This window comes from Canis lupus, chromosome 11 (assembly GCF_003254725.2).
Source record: "Canis lupus dingo isolate Sandy chromosome 11, ASM325472v2, whole genome shotgun sequence".
Lineage (NCBI taxonomy): Eukaryota > Metazoa > Chordata > Mammalia > Carnivora > Canidae > Canis > Canis lupus.
In genome coordinates, this window is record NC_064253.1 from 40,179,997 (window position 1) to 40,195,114 (window position 15,118).

The 15,118-nt window shown below is 51.7% G+C and overlaps 3 protein-coding genes and 1 pseudogene across 3 annotated transcripts; all 4 read right to left on the minus strand.

The window, feature by feature from the left end:
* Positions 1 to 1,487: 1,487 nt before the first annotated feature.
* On the minus strand, positions 1,488 to 2,116 carry LOC118350179 (interferon alpha-1/2). Its single transcript, XM_049116177.1, has one exon. The coding sequence runs from the start codon at positions 2,049 to 2,051 to the stop codon at positions 1,488 to 1,490; it is 564 nt and encodes a 187-aa protein (XP_048972134.1). The 5' UTR covers positions 2,052 to 2,116.
* A 3,022-nt stretch (positions 2,117 to 5,138) lies between these two features.
* LOC118350228 (interferon alpha-1/2) lies at positions 5,139 to 5,767 on the minus strand. The gene has a single exon (XM_049116178.1). It carries the CDS (start codon positions 5,700 to 5,702, stop codon positions 5,139 to 5,141), a length of 564 nt encoding a protein of 187 aa, XP_048972135.1. The 5' UTR covers positions 5,703 to 5,767.
* A 3,026-nt stretch (positions 5,768 to 8,793) lies between these two features.
* On the minus strand, positions 8,794 to 9,398 carry LOC125756058 (interferon alpha-1/2-like; annotated as a pseudogene).
* Positions 9,399 to 12,443: 3,045 nt separating this feature from the next.
* LOC125756057 (interferon alpha-1/2) lies at positions 12,444 to 13,072 on the minus strand. Its single transcript, XM_049116182.1, has one exon. It carries the CDS (start codon positions 13,005 to 13,007, stop codon positions 12,444 to 12,446), a length of 564 nt encoding a protein of 187 aa, XP_048972139.1. The 5' UTR covers positions 13,008 to 13,072.
* Positions 13,073 to 15,118: the final 2,046 nt, after the last annotated feature.

Below are 15,118 nucleotides of genomic sequence, written 5' to 3' on the forward strand. Positions count from 1 at the left end.
CTGAGATGAGGATCTCAGCTGAAACCAAGATCTGGCTGCTTACCCGACCTTGCCAACCACATTGCCTACCTCGCTGCTCTTTGGAACACTGTATTTTCCAGAGGGGGAGAGAGACAGCGAGAGCGAGAGCGAGAGAGAGCGAGAGAGAAAAGCTGAGGAAATTGGCTTTTTACACTCTCTGAATCCGTTCCTCCTAGAAAACCTGTTTTTACCTCGGGAGATGAATCACACAGCAGGGGCAACCTGATGCACACAACACAAGCCAGGTGTCCAGGCCTGGTCACTATCTCAGTGCATTGCTGGCTGTAGGGGGCAGTCTTCTGCTGTAGAGCATCGGACAGACCACCGAGTCCAATCCTCCCGCTTTGTCTTTGCTTGTTCCTACAGCCACTGTCCCCTGGTTGTAACGGGGACGTGCCCTCCGGTCCATAATGGTCTGTCATCAGGAGCAAAAGAAGACAACAAGGCCTCTCGGAGGAGAGTTTCCAAAAAGGAGGGAGCCTCCACAGACTCTGGGCTTCAGTGAGTGGCTTGCCCTTAGAAGTCACATGGCCACACAGGATCCACAAGGGAATCCATCTGGAGACCACTTCTCCTTTGGGACTCTGTTCCCTTGGCAGCGCTTCCATTGCTAGGCTTCAAGGGAACGGACCGGCTTGTAACTGGCAGACCCCAATAGGCATTTTCTGAAGGATATTGGCACTGGGACATCCACCAGTCTAATAGGGAAGGTATTATCTAGTGCTGCTTGATTATATTTCCGGATATGCCTGCTTCCTTTTCTGCTTACAGAGTTCCTATGTCCCTTCTTCTTGTTGTTGTACCGTGTGCTATGACTGCCATCACTTCAATCTGCTGGTTGTTTGGAGGTTTGTTTTTTCTCGACAGAACTCAGAGATACAGGGTAGGAGATGGGATCGGTCGTGTGCACCCTCAGCCTGACAGGCACATACGCACTGGCATCGAGGAGGACTATGGGTTGACTTCTCATGAGAGTAACAGAATCCTGAGGAGAAGAGTCATACGATCCACTCTTTCATCAGATTCTCTTCTGATTCCCTCCGTCTCGAAAGAAACCACAAATGCAAGAATGCTTGCAGAGAACGGTTTAATGAACAAAAGAATAAAAAACTTAATAAATAGAAAGCATCCCCACTCCCCCTGAATCACAGAGTGACGGTACACCTACTAGTATACAAAGAGAACCCAGTTGAGCCATAAATACAAATAAATAAATAAATAAATAAATAAATAAATAAATAAATAAACGAATGAGTAGTAAGTAGAGAGATGGGCAAGGTTATGTGAAAGTAAGCGGTGTTTGTCGACTTGACTTGATGGTGCTGCCCCGTCCTGAACACGTTGGACACCCGATTGCCTTCGTGTCACCGTGACGGCAGGCGTGAGCTTCTCTGAGGCGGCAGGACACGTGCAAGTGTGCTCTGATCAGTCAGGGAATGTCATTTCCGTGCGGACCCGGGCGGGTCTCATTTCCTCCTCCTGATTCTTTCTTGCAAGATTGTCGAGGAGAAGAAGGATCTCCCGATTTCTGCTCGGACCATCTCCCAGGCACACGGGCTGTGGTTCCTGTCTTGCAGGTAGAGGGAGATCCTTTGGAAGTAGGTCCTCAGGGTGGAGTCCTCATGCATGAGGGGGGTCTCGGCCAGCCCCGCCTCCTGCAGGGGACAGGCCTCCAGGTCATCCAGCTGCTCAGAGAGCCCCGAGCACAGTTCCTCCAGGAGAGTCATGTTCCAAGGAGCAGAGGACGTGTCCGGGCAGAAGAGGTGGAAGACCTTCTGGGTCATCACGTGGACCACAGAGAGGGCCTGCGCCTCCTGGAGCCGCTGGCCATCAAACAGCTCCTTGGGGAAGGCAAAGTCATTGGTGTAGTGGTCACAAGAGCCGGCGGAGAGTCTCCTCATCTGTCCCAGGAGCGTCAGGACCCTCCAGTTGCGCAGGCCGTGGGTGTCGGGCAGGTGGCAAGCCAGACAGCACAGGGAGTGGCAGCTGAGCAGCACCAGGGCCACCGAGAAGGAACAGGGCAGGGCCATCGGGGATCCTGCAGGGGCTGTGGGCCTGGCTGCGCTGGGCAAGTGTGGGAACCGCGGCTTCAGCTTCTCTGAGCATCTTCCCTCGTGTGTGGGGCTTAAGTAGGCAACAGACGCGTTTTCCATTTCTGAACGTCTCCCTCACTTTCTACTTCTCTTTTTGCTTTCCCTTATGATGCACTTTCGACTGGCTCTAGAGCACTGTTTCCCAACTACATGGGCGTGCTTGTCATGACTGCCCTTGCCTCCAGAGTCTTCTGGATTGGCTTTTCACGCATCATCCAGAAAAGTTCGGAACCCGGATGCGCTGTCTCTAGAGTACAGTGTATGTCCCATGCTCCTATCTGAACTTTGGACATACACAACCCCGTGTCGGTTCACCCTTCTCATGTGAAGGCGACGCAGGGTTAAGGATGTCTAACGCTGGTAAACATGAAGGCCAATTGTTAGGCTTCCGACGTGGAATGGGATGGCCAACGTTGAAGAGGGACCTATCGAGTACTGATAGGTACATGATTTCTGATACGGAAAGCACATATGCAGGTGAACCATGTCTACAAAGACAAGAGAATGAACGCAGAGTCTCTCCCAATTTAGAACGATGCCGAACTGCTGATCGGAATCGAAGAGTTGAATTACTTCCTTGACATGTGTTTCTGCAGTAAGGCCATTTCATGTTGCCTCGGCTGACAAAGTGATCTCTTGCCTCACCTGCGACTCCGTACTCATCAAGGTGTTTTCAAAACTCCTTTTTTTCTGTTTTGCACTGTGTCCAGTTACTGATGCGTTGACTGACTTTCGTAAAGTCAAACGATCATGCAGAATCTCTTTGTTCTGAAATGCTGAAAGCCCACATCACCTCCAGGCTCCCACAGAAGCCACATCCACAAAGCGCCAAAGGCAGCTCCCAAGTCAGCCAAGGCCACCTCTCCCAGTGACTTTGAGATCCAGGAACGGATGGAGAGAAAGTCCTCTGCTCACAGGGGCCTGTCATTCCTAGGTGTGTCGCCCTCCTCGGCACACATTTCAGGGCTCTTCCACTAATTCAACGGCCATGCTTCTTGTGTGGTACTCAAGAAAGCCCAAGGAGAGACAACAAACAGGAAGCAAGAAGCTTTGGCTGGGGCCCTCCCAGACTGAGCTTTGGAGAGCCTACAGACCACTGGACTATCTAAGACTAGTTCACAGAGCCCAGAATCTTGGAAGCCTTGTCACAGGGATTCCCTCAGGTGGCTGAAGGTTCATTTCCAGGGACACTATGCAGATACAGACCACGGAGGTGGGAAAAGTCTCTCTACGTCGTTTTTTTTTTCTGCGCAGCTAACTACTCGTAAAAGATATCTTGATTTTTAGAGAAAGAGAGGGAGAGAGAGACAGAGTGAAAGCAATATAGAGAGCAGCATGAGCAGGGGAGGAGAGGGAGTAGCAGACACCCACCTGAGAAGGAGCCCGATGACAGGCTCCATCCAAGGACCCTGGGATTGGCGATCCAGCCAAAGACAGATGCCTCATGGAACGAGCCACCCAGGTGCCCCAGGGACAAGGAATCCTCTGCAGTCTCTGCGCTTGTGGGGAGCCTGATGTGGGGTTCCATCCACCCGCCCTGAGATGAGGATCTCAGCTGAAACCAAGATCTGGCTGCTTACCCGACCTTGCCAACCACATTGCCTACCTCGCTGCTCTTTGGAACACTGTATTTTCCAGAGGGGGAGAGAGACAGCGAGAGCGAGAGCGAGAGAGAGCGAGAGAGAAAAGCTGAGGAAATTGGCTTTTTACACTCTCTGAATCCGTTCCTCCTAGAAAACCTGTTTTTACCTCGGGAGATGAATCACACAGCAGGGGCAACCTGATGCACACAACACAAGCCAGGTGTCCAGGCCTGGTCACTATCTCAGTGCATTGCTGGCTGTAGGGGGCAGTCTTCTGCTGTAGAGCATCGGACAGACCACCGAGTCCAATCCTCCCGCTTTGTCTTTGCTTGTTCCTACAGCCACTGTCCCCTGGTTGTAACGGGGACGTGCCCTCCGGTCCATAATGGTCTGTCATCAGGAGCAAAAGAAGACAACAAGGCCTCTCGGAGGAGAGTTTCCAAAAAGGAGGGAGCCTCCACAGACTCTGGGCTTCAGTGAGTGGCTTGCCCTTAGAAGTCACATGGCCACACAGGATCCACAAGGGAATCCATCTGGAGACCACTTCTCCTTTGGGACTCTGTTCCCTTGGCAGCGCTTCCATTGCTAGGCTTCAAGGGAACGGACCGGCTTGTAACTGGCAGACCCCAATAGGCATTTTCTGAAGGATATTGGCACTGGGACATCCACCAGTCTAATAGGGAAGGTATTATCTAGTGCTGCTTGATTGTATTTCCGGATATGCCTGCTTCCTTTTCTGCTTACAGAGTTCCTATGTCCCTTCTTCTTGTTGTTGTACCGTGTGCTATGACTGCCATCACTTCAATCTGCTGGTTGTTTGGAGGTTTGTTTTTTCTCGACAGAACTCAGAGATACAGGGTAGGAGATGGGATCGGTCGTGTGCACCCTCAGCCTGACAGGCACATACGCACTGGCATCGAGGAGGACTATGGGTTGACTTCTCATGAGAGTAACAGAATCCTGAGGAGAAGAGTCATACGATCCACTCTTTCATCAGATTCTCTTCTGATTCCCTCCGTCTCGAAAGAAACCACAAATGCAAGAATGCTTGCAGAGAACGGTTTAGTGAACAAAAGAATAAAAAACTTAATAAATAGAAAGCATCCCCACTCCCCCTGAATCACAGAGTGACGGTACACCTACTAGTATACAAAGAGAACCCAGTTGAGCCATAAATACAAATAAATAAATAAATAAATAAATAAATAAATAAATAAATAAACGAATGAGTAGTAAGTAGAGAGATGGGCAAGGTTATGTGAAAGTAAGCGGTGTTTGTCGACTTGACTTGATGGTGCTGCCCCGTCCTGAACACGTTGGACACCCGATTGCCTTCGTGTCACCGTGACGGCAGGCGTGAGCTTCTCTGAGGCGGCAGGACACGTGCAAGTGTGCTCTGATCAGTCAGGGAATGTCATTTCCGTGCGGACCCGGGCGGGTCTCATTTCCTCCTCCTGATTCTTTCTTGCAAGATTGTCGAGGAGAAGAAGGATCTCCCGATTTCTGCTCGGACCATCTCCCAGGCACACGGGCTGTGGTTCCTGTCTTGCAGGTAGAGGGAGATCCTTTGGAAGTAGGTCCTCAGGGTGGAGTCCTCATGCATGAGGGGGGTCTCGGCCAGCCCCGCCTCCTGCAGGGGACAGGCCTCCAGGTCATCCAGCTGCTCAGAGAGCCCCGAGCACAGTTCCTCCAGGAGAGTCATGTTCCAAGGAGCAGAGGACGTGTCCGGGCAGAAGAGGTGGAAGACCTTCTGGGTCATCACGTGGACCACAGAGAGGGCCTGCGCCTCCTGGAGCCGCTGGCCATCAAACAGCTCCTTGGGGAAGGCAAAGTCATTGGTGTAGTGGTCACAAGAGCCGGCGGAGAGTCTCCTCATCTGTCCCAGGAGCGTCAGGACCCTCCAGTTGCGCAGGCCGTGGGTGTCGGGCAGGTGGCAAGCCAGACAGCACAGGGAGTGGCAGCTGAGCAGCACCAGGGCCACCGAGAAGGAACAGGGCAGGGCCATCGGGGATCCTGCAGGGGCTGTGGGCCTGGCTGCGCTGGGCAAGTGTGGGAACCGCGGCTTCAGCTTCTCTGAGCATCTTCCCTCGTGTGTGGGGCTTAAGTAGGCAACAGACGCGTTTTCCATTTCTGAACGTCTCCCTCACTTTCTACTTCTCTTTTTGCTTTCCCTTATGATGCACTTTCGACTGGCTCTAGAGCACTGTTTCCCAACTACATGGGCGTGCTTGTCATGACTGCCCTTGCCTCCAGAGTCTTCTGGATTGGCTTTTCACGCATCATCCAGAAAAGTTCGGAACCCGGATGCGCTGTCTCTAGAGTACAGTGTATGTCCCATGCTCCTATCTGAACTTTGGACATACACAACCCCGTGTCGGTTCACCCTTCTCATGTGAAGGCGACGCAGGGTTAAGGATGTCTAACGCTGGTAAACATGAAGGCCAATTGTTAGGCTTCCGACGTGGAATGGGATGGCCAACGTTGAAGAGGGACCTATCGAGTACTGATAGGTACATGATTTCTGATACGGAAAGCACATATGCAGGTGAACCATGTCTACAAAGACAAGAGAATGAACGCAGAGTCTCTCCCAATTTAGAACGATGCCGAACTGCTGATCGGAATCGAAGAGTTGAATTACTTCCTTGACATGTGTTTCTGCAGTAAGGCCATTTCATGTTGCCTCGGCTGACAAAGTGATCTCTTGCCTCACCTGCGACTCCGTACTCATCAAGGTGTTTTCAAAACTCCTTTTTTTCTGTTTTGCACTGTGTCCAGTTACTGATGCGTTGACTGACTTTCGTAAAGTCAAACGATCATGCAGAATCTCTTTGTTCTGAAATGCTGAAAGCCCACATCACCTCCAGGCTCCCACAGAAGCCACATCCACAAAGCGCCAAAGGCAGCTCCCAAGTCAGCCAAGGCCACCTCTCCCAGTGACTTTGAGATCCAGGAACGGATGGAGAGAAAGTCCTCTGCTCACAGGGGCCTGTCATTCCTAGGTGTGTCGCCCTCCTCGGCACACATTTCAGGGCTCTTCCACTAATTCAACGGCCATGCTTCTTGTGTGGTACTCAAGAAAGCCCAAGGAGAGACAACAAACAGGAAGCAAGAAGCTTTGGCTGGGGCCCTCCCAGACTGAGCTTTGGAGAGCCTACAGACCACTGGACTATCTAAGACTAGTTCACAGAGCCCAGAATCTTGGAAGCCTTGTCACAGGGATTCCCTCAGGTGGCTGAAGGTTCATTTCCAGGGACACTATGCAGATACAGACCACGGAGGTGGGAAAAGTCTCTCTACGTCGTTTTTTTTTTCTGCGCAGCTAACTACTCGTAAAAGATATCTTGATTTTTAGAGAAAGAGAGGGAGAGAGAGACAGAGTGAAAGCAATATAGAGAGCAGCATGAGCAGGGGAGGAGAGGGAGTAGCAGACACCCACCTGAGAAGGAGCCCGATGACAGGCTCCATCCAAGGACCCTGGGATTGGCGATCCAGCCAAAGACAGATGCCTCATGGAACGAGCCACCCAGGTGCCCCAGGGACAAGGAATCCTCTGCAGTCTCTGCGCTTGTGGGGAGCCTGATGTGGGGTTCCATCCACCCGCCCTGAGATGAGGATCTCAGCTGAAACCAAGATCTGGCTGCTTACCCGACCTTGCCAACCACATTGCCTACCTCGCTGCTCTTTGGAACACTGTATTTTCCAGAGGGGGAGAGAGACAGCGAGAGCGAGAGCGAGAGAGAGCGAGAGAGAAAAGCTGAGGAAATTGGCTTTTTACACTCTCTGAATCCGTTCCTCCTAGAAAACCTGTTTTTACCTCGGGAGATGAATCACACAGCAGGGGCAACCTGATGCACACAACACAAGCCAGGTGTCCAGGCCTGGTCACTATCTCAGTGCATTGCTGGCTGTAGGGGGCAGTCTTCTGCTGTAGAGCATCGGACAGACCACCGAGTCCAATCCTCCCGCTTTGTCTTTGCTTGTTCCTACAGCCACTGTCCCCTGGTTGTAACGGGGACGTGCCCTCCGGTCCATAATGGTCTGTCATCAGGAGCAAAAGAAGACAACAAGGCCTCTCGGAGGAGAGTTTCCAAAAAGGAGGGAGCCTCCACAGACTCTGGGCTTCAGTGAGTGGCTTGCCCTTAGAAGTCACATGGCCACACAGGATCCACAAGGGAATCCATCTGGAGACCACTTCTCCTTTGGGACTCTGTTCCCTTGGCAGCGCTTCCATTGCTAGGCTTCAAGGGAACGGACCGGCTTGTAACTGGCAGACCCCAATAGGCATTTTCTGAAGGATATTGGCACTGGGACATCCACCAGTCTAATAGGGAAGGTATTATCTAGTGCTGCTTGATTGTATTTCCGGATATGCCTGCTTCCTTTTCTGCTTACAGAGTTCCTATGTCCCTTCTTCTTGTTGTTGTACCGTGTGCTATGACTGCCATCACTTCAATCTGCTGGTTGTTTGGAGGTTTGTTTTTTCTCGACAGAACTCAGAGATACAGGGTAGGAGATGGGATCGGTCGTGTGCACCCTCAGCCTGACAGGCACATACGCACTGGCATCGAGGAGGACTATGGGTTGACTTCTCATGAGAGTAACAGAATCCTGAGGAGAAGAGTCATACGATCCACTCTTTCATCAGATTCTCTTCTGATTCCCTCCGTCTCGAAAGAAACCACAAATGCAAGAATGCTTGCAGAGAACGGTTTAGTGAACAAAAGAATAAAAAACTTAATAAATAGAAAGCATCCCCACTCCCCCTGAATCACAGAGTGACGGTACACCTACTAGTATACAAAGAGAACCCAGTTGAGCCATAAATACAAATAAATAAATAAATAAATAAATAAATAAATAAATAAATAAATAAACGAATGAGTAGTAAGTAGAGAGATGGGCAAGGTTATGTGAAAGTAAGCGGTGTTTGTCGACTTGACTTGATGGTGCTGCCCCGTCCTGAACACGTTGGACACCCGATTGCCTTCGTGTCACCGTGACGGCAGGCGTGAGCTTCTCTGAGGCGGCAGGACACGTGCAAGTGTGCTCTGATCAGTCAGGGAATGTCATTTCCGTGCGGACCCGGGCGGGTCTCATTTCCTCCTCCTGATTCTTTCTTGCAAGATTGTCGAGGAGAAGAAGGATCTCCCGATTTCTGCTCGGACCATCTCCCAGGCACACGGGCTGTGGTTCCTGTCTTGCAGGTAGAGGGAGATCCTTTGGAAGTAGGTCCTCAGGGTGGAGTCCTCATGCATGAGGGGGGTCTCGGCCAGCCCCGCCTCCTGCAGGGGACAGGCCTCCGTCATCCAGCTGCTCAGAGAGCCCCGAGCACAGTTCCTCCAGGAGAGTCATGTTCCAAGGAGCAGAGGACGTGTCCGGGCAGAAGAGGTGGAAGACCTTCTGGGTCATCACGTGGACCACAGAGAGGGCCTGCGCCTCCTGGAGCCGCTGGCCATCAAACAGCTCCTTGGGGAAGGCAAAGTCATTGGTGTAGTGGTCACAAGAGCCGGCGGAGAGTCTCCTCATCTGTCCCAGGAGCGTCAGGACCCTCCAGTTGCGCAGGCCGTGGGTGTCGGGCAGGTGGCAAGCCAGACAGCACAGGGAGTGGCAGCTGAGCAGCACCAGGGCCACCGAGAAGGAGCAGGGCAGGGCCATCGGGGATCCTGCAGGGGCTGTGGGCCTGGCTGCGCTGGGCAAGTGTGGGAACCGCGGCTTCAGCTTCTCTGAGCATCTTCCCTCGTGTGTGGGGCTTAAGTAGGCAACAGACGCGTTTTCCATTTCTGAACGTCTCCCTCACTTTCTACTTCTCTTTTTGCTTTCCTTTATGATGCACTTTCGACTGGCTCTAGAGCACTGTTTCCCAACTACATGGGCGTGCTTGTCATGACTGCCCTTGCCTCCAGAGTCTTCTGGATTGGCTTTTCACGCATCATCCAGAAAAGTTCGGAACCCGGATGCGCTGTCTCTAGAGTACAGTGTATGTCCCATGCTCCTATCTGAACTTTGGACATACACAACCCCGTGTCGGTTCACCCTTCTCATGTGAAGGCGACGCAGGGTTAAGGATGTCTAACGCTGGTAAACATGAAGGCCAATTGTTAGGCTTCCGACGTGGAATGGGATGGCCAACGTTGAAGAGGGACCTATCGAGTACTGATAGGTACATGATTTCTGATACAGAAAGCACATATGCAGGTGAACCATGTCTACAAAGACAAGAGAATGAACGCAGAGTCTCTCCCAATTTAGAACGATGCCGAACTGCTGATCGGAATCGAAGAGTTGAATTACTTCCTTGACATGTGTTTCTGCAGTAAGGCCATTTCATGTTGCCTCGGCTGACAAAGTGATCTCTTGCCTCACCTGCGACTCCGTACTCATCAAGGTGTTTTCAAAACTCCTTTTTTTCTGTTTTGCACTGTGTCCAGTTACTGATGCGTTGACTGACTTTCGTAAAGTCAAACGATCATGCAGAATCTCTTTGTTCTGAAATGCTGAAAGCCCACATCACCTCCAGGCTCCCACAGAAGCCACATCCACAAAGCGCCAAAGGCAGCTCCCAAGTCAGCCAAGGCCACCTCTCCCAGTGACTTTGAGATCCAGGAACGGATGGAGAGAAAGTCCTCTGCTCACAGGGGCCTGTCATTCCTAGGTGTGTCGCCCTCCTCGGCACACATTTCAGGGCCCTTCCACTAATTCAACGGCCATGCTTCTTGTGTGGTACTCAAGAAAGCCCAAGGAGAGACAACAAACAGGAAGCAAGAAGCTTTGGCTGGGGCCCTCCCAGACTGAGCTTTGGAGAGCCTACAGACCACTGGACTATCTAAGACTAGTTCACAGAGCCCAGAATCTTGGAAGCCTTGTCACAGGGATTCCCTCAGGTGGCTGAAGGTTCATTTCCAGGGACACTATGCGGATACAGACCACGGAGGTGGGAAAAGTCTCTCTACGTCGTATTTTTTTTTCTGCGCAGCTAACTACTCGTAAAAGATATCTTGATTTTTAGAGAAAGAGAGAGAGAGAGAGAGTGAAAGCAATATAGAGAGCAGCATGAGCAGGGGAGGAGAGGGAGTAGCAGACACCCACCTGAGAAGGAGCCCGATGACAGGCTCCATCCAAGGACCCTGGGATTGGCGATCCAGCCAAAGAGAGATGCCTCATGGAACGAGCCACCCAGGTGCCCCAGGGACAAGGAATCCTCTGCAGTCTCTGCGCTTGTGGGGAGCCTGATGTGGGGTTCCATCCACCCGCCCTGAGATGAGGATCTCAGCTGAAACCAAGATCTGGCTGCTTACCCGACCTTGCCAACCACATTGCCTACCTCGCTGCTCTTTGGAACACTGTATTTTCCAGAGGGGGAGAGAGACAGCGAGAGCGAGAGCGAGAGAGAGCGAGAGAGAAAAGCTGAGGAAATTGGCTTTTTACACTCTCTGAATCCGTTCCTCCTAGAAAACCTGTTTTTACCTCGGGAGATGAATCACACAGCAGGGGCAACCTGATGCACACAACACAAGCCAGGTGTCCAGGCCTGGTCACTATCTCAGTGCATTGCTGGCTGTAGGGGGCAGTCTTCTGCTGTAGAGCATCGGACAGACCACCGAGTCCAATCCTCCCGCTTTGTCTTTGCTTGTTCCTACAGCCACTGTCCCCTGGTTGTAACGGGGACGTGCCCTCCGGTCCATAATGGTCTGTCATCAGGAGCAAAAGAAGACAACAAGGCCTCTCGGAGGAGAGTTTCCAAAAAGGAGGGAGCCTCCACAGACTCTGGGCTTCAGTGAGTGGCTTGCCCTTAGAAGTCACATGGCCACACAGGATCCACAAGGGAATCCATCTGGAGACCACTTCTCCTTTGGGACTCTGTTCCCTTGGCAGCGCTTCCATTGCTAGGCTTCAAGGGAACGGACCGGCTTGTAACTGGCAGACCCCAATAGGCATTTTCTGAAGGATATTGGCACTGGGACATCCACCAGTCTAATAGGGAAGGTATTATCTAGTGCTGCTTGATTGTATTTCCGGATATGCCTGCTTCCTTTTCTGCTTACAGAGTTCCTATGTCCCTTCTTCTTGTTGTTGTACCGTGTGCTATGACTGCCATCACTTCAATCTGCTGGTTGTTTGGAGGTTTGTTTTTTCTCGACAGAACTCAGAGATACAGGGTAGGAGATGGGATCGGTCGTGTGCACCCTCAGCCTGACAGGCACATACGCACTGGCATCGAGGAGGACTATGGGTTGACTTCTCATGAGAGTAACAGAATCCTGAGGAGAAGAGTCATACGATCCACTCTTTCATCAGATTCTCTTCTGATTCCCTCCGTCTCGAAAGAAACCACAAATGCAAGAATGCTTGCAGAGAACGGTTTAATGAACAAAAGAATAAAAAACTTAATAAATAGAAAGCATCCCCACTCCCCCTGAATCACAGAGTGACGGTACACCTACTAGTATACAAAGAGAACCCAGTTGAGCCATAAATACAAATAAATAAATAAATAAATAAATAAATAAATAAATAAATAAATAAACGAATGAGTAGTAAGTAGAGAGATGGGCAAGGTTATGTGAAAGTAAGCGGTGTTTGTCGACTTGACTTGATGGTGCTGCCCCGTCCTGAACACGTTGGACACCCGATTGCCTTCGTGTCACCGTGACGGCAGGCGTGAGCTTCTCTGAGGCGGCAGGACACGTGCAAGTGTGCTCTGATCAGTCAGGGAATGTCATTTCCGTGCGGACCCGGGCGGGTCTCATTTCCTCCTCCTGATTCTTTCTTGCAAGATTGTCGAGGAGAAGAAGGATCTCCCGATTTCTGCTCGGACCATCTCCCAGGCACACGGGCTGTGGTTCCTGTCTTGCAGGTAGAGGGAGATCCTTTGGAAATAGGTCCTCAGGGTGGAGTCCTCATGCATGAGGGGGGTCTCGGCCAGCCCCGCCTCCTGCAGGGGACAGGCCTCCAGGTCATCCAGCTGCTCAGAGAGCCCCGAGCACAGTTCCTCCAGGAGAGTCATGTTCCAAGGAGCAGAGGACGTGTCCGGGCAGAAGAGGTGGAAGACCTTCTGGGTCATCACGTGGACCACAGAGAGGGCCTGCGCCTCCTGGAGCCGCTGGCCATCAAACAGCTCCTTGGGGAAGGCAAAGTCATTGGTGTAGTGGTCACAAGAGCCGGCGGAGAGTCTCCTCATCTGTCCCAGGAGCGTCAGGACCCTCCAGTTGCGCAGGCCGTGGGTGTCGGGCAGGTGGCAAGCCAGACAGCACAGGGAGTGGCAGCTGAGCAGCACCAGGGCCACCGAGAAGGAACAGGGCAGGGCCATCGGGGATCCTGCAGGGGCTGTGGGCCTGGCTGCGCTGGGCAAGTGTGGGAACCGCGGCTTCAGCTTCTCTGAGCATCTTCCCTCGTGTGTGGGGCTTAAGTAGGCAACAGACGCGTTTTCCATTTCTGAACGTCTCCCTCACTTTCTACTTCTCTTTTTGCTTTCCTTTATGATGCACTTTCGACTGGCTCTAGAGCACTGTTTCCCAACTACATGGGCGTGCTTGTCATGACTGCCCTTGCCTCCAGAGTCTTCTGGATTGGCTTTTCACGCATCATCCAGAAAAGTTCGGAACCCGGATGCGCTGTCTCTAGAGTACAGTGTATGTCCCATGCTCCTATCTGAACTTTGGACATACACAACCCCGTGTCGGTTCACCCTTCTCATGTGAAGGCGACGCAGGGTTAAGGATGTCTAACGCTGGTAAACATGAAGGCCAATTGTTAGGCTTCCGACGTGGAATGGGATGGCCAACGTTGAAGAGGGACCTATCGAGTACTGATAGGTACATGATTTCTGATACGGAAAGCACATATGCAGGTGAACCATGTCTACAAAGACAAGAGAATGAACGCAGAGTCTCTCCCAATTTAGAACGATGCCGAACTGCTGATCGGAATCGAAGAGTTGAATTACTTCCTTGACATGTGTTTCTGCAGTAAGGCCATTTCATGTTGCCTCGGCTGACAAAGTGATCTCTTGCCTCACCTGCGACTCCGTACTCATCAAGGTGTTTTCAAAACTCCTTTTTTTCTGTTTTGCACTGTGTCCAGTTACTGATGCGTTGACTGACTTTCGTAAAGTCAAACGATCATGCAGAATCTCTTTGTTCTGAAATGCTGAAAGCCCACATCACCTCCAGGCTCCCACAGAAGCCACATCCACAAAGCGCCAAAGGCAGCTCCCAAGTCAGCCAAGGCCACCTCTCCCAGTGACTTTGAGATCCAGGAACGGATGGAGAGAAAGTCCTCTGCTCACAGGGGCCTGTCATTCCTAGGTGTGTCGCCCTCCTCGGCACACATTTCAGGGCTCTTCCACTAATTCAACGGCCATGCTTCTTGTGTGGTACTCAAGAAAGCCCAAGGAGAGACAACAAACAGGAAGCAAGAAGCTTTGGCTGGGGCCCTCCCAGACTGAGCTTTGGAGAGCCTACAGACCACTGGACTATCTAAGACTAGTTCACAGAGCCCAGAATCTTGGAAGCCTTGTCACAGGGATTCCCTCAGGTGGCTGAAGGTTCATTTCCAGGGACACTATGCAGATACAGACCACGGAGGTGGGAAAAGTCTCTCTACGTCGTATTTTTTTTCTGCGCAGCTAACTACTCGTAAAAGATATCTTGATTTTTAGAGAAAGAGAGAGAGAGAGAGAGTGAAAGCAATATAGAGAGCAGCATGAGCAGGGGAGGAGAGGGAGTAGCAGACACCCACCTGAGAAGGAGCCCGATGACAGGCTCCATCCAAGGACCCTGGGATTGGCGATCCAGCCAAAGAGAGATGCCTCATGGAACGAGCCACCCAGGTGCCCCAGGGACAAGGAATCCTCTGCAGTCTCTGCGCTTGTGGGGAGCCTGATGTGGGGTTCCATCCACCCGCCCTGAGATGAGGATCTCAGCTGAAACCAAGATCTGGCTGCTTACCCGACCTTGCCAACCACATTGCCTACCTCGCTGCTCTTTGGAACACTGTATTTTCCAGAGGGGGAGAGAGACAGCGAGAGCGAGAGCGAGAGCGAGAGAGAGCGAGAGAGAAAAGCTGAGGAAATTGGCTTTTTACACTCTCTGAATCCGTTCCTCCTAGAAAACCTGTTTTTACCTCGGGAGATGAATCACACAGCAGGGGCAACCTGATGCACACAACACAAGCCAGGTGTCCAGGCCTGGTCACTATCTCAGTGCATTGCCGGCTGTAGGGGGCAGTCTTCTGCTGTAGAGCATCGGACAGACCACCGAGTCCAATCCTCCCGCTTTGTCTTTGCTTGTTCCTACAGCCACTGTCCCCTGGTTGTAACGGGGACGTGCCCTCCGGTCCATAATGGTCTGTCATCAGGAGCAAAAGAAGACAACAAGGCCTCTCGGAGGAGAGTTTCCAAAAAGGAGGGAGCCTCCACAG

Bases quoted from the DNA above. Each gene is read 5' to 3' on its own strand.
- LOC118350179 (XM_049116177.1), bottom strand. From the start codon at position 2,051: ATGGCCCTGCCCTGTTCCTTCTCGGTGGCCCTGGTGCTGCTCAGCTGC.
- LOC118350228 (XM_049116178.1), bottom strand. From the start codon at position 5,702: ATGGCCCTGCCCTGTTCCTTCTCGGTGGCCCTGGTGCTGCTCAGCTGC.
- LOC125756057 (XM_049116182.1), bottom strand. From the start codon at position 13,007: ATGGCCCTGCCCTGTTCCTTCTCGGTGGCCCTGGTGCTGCTCAGCTGC.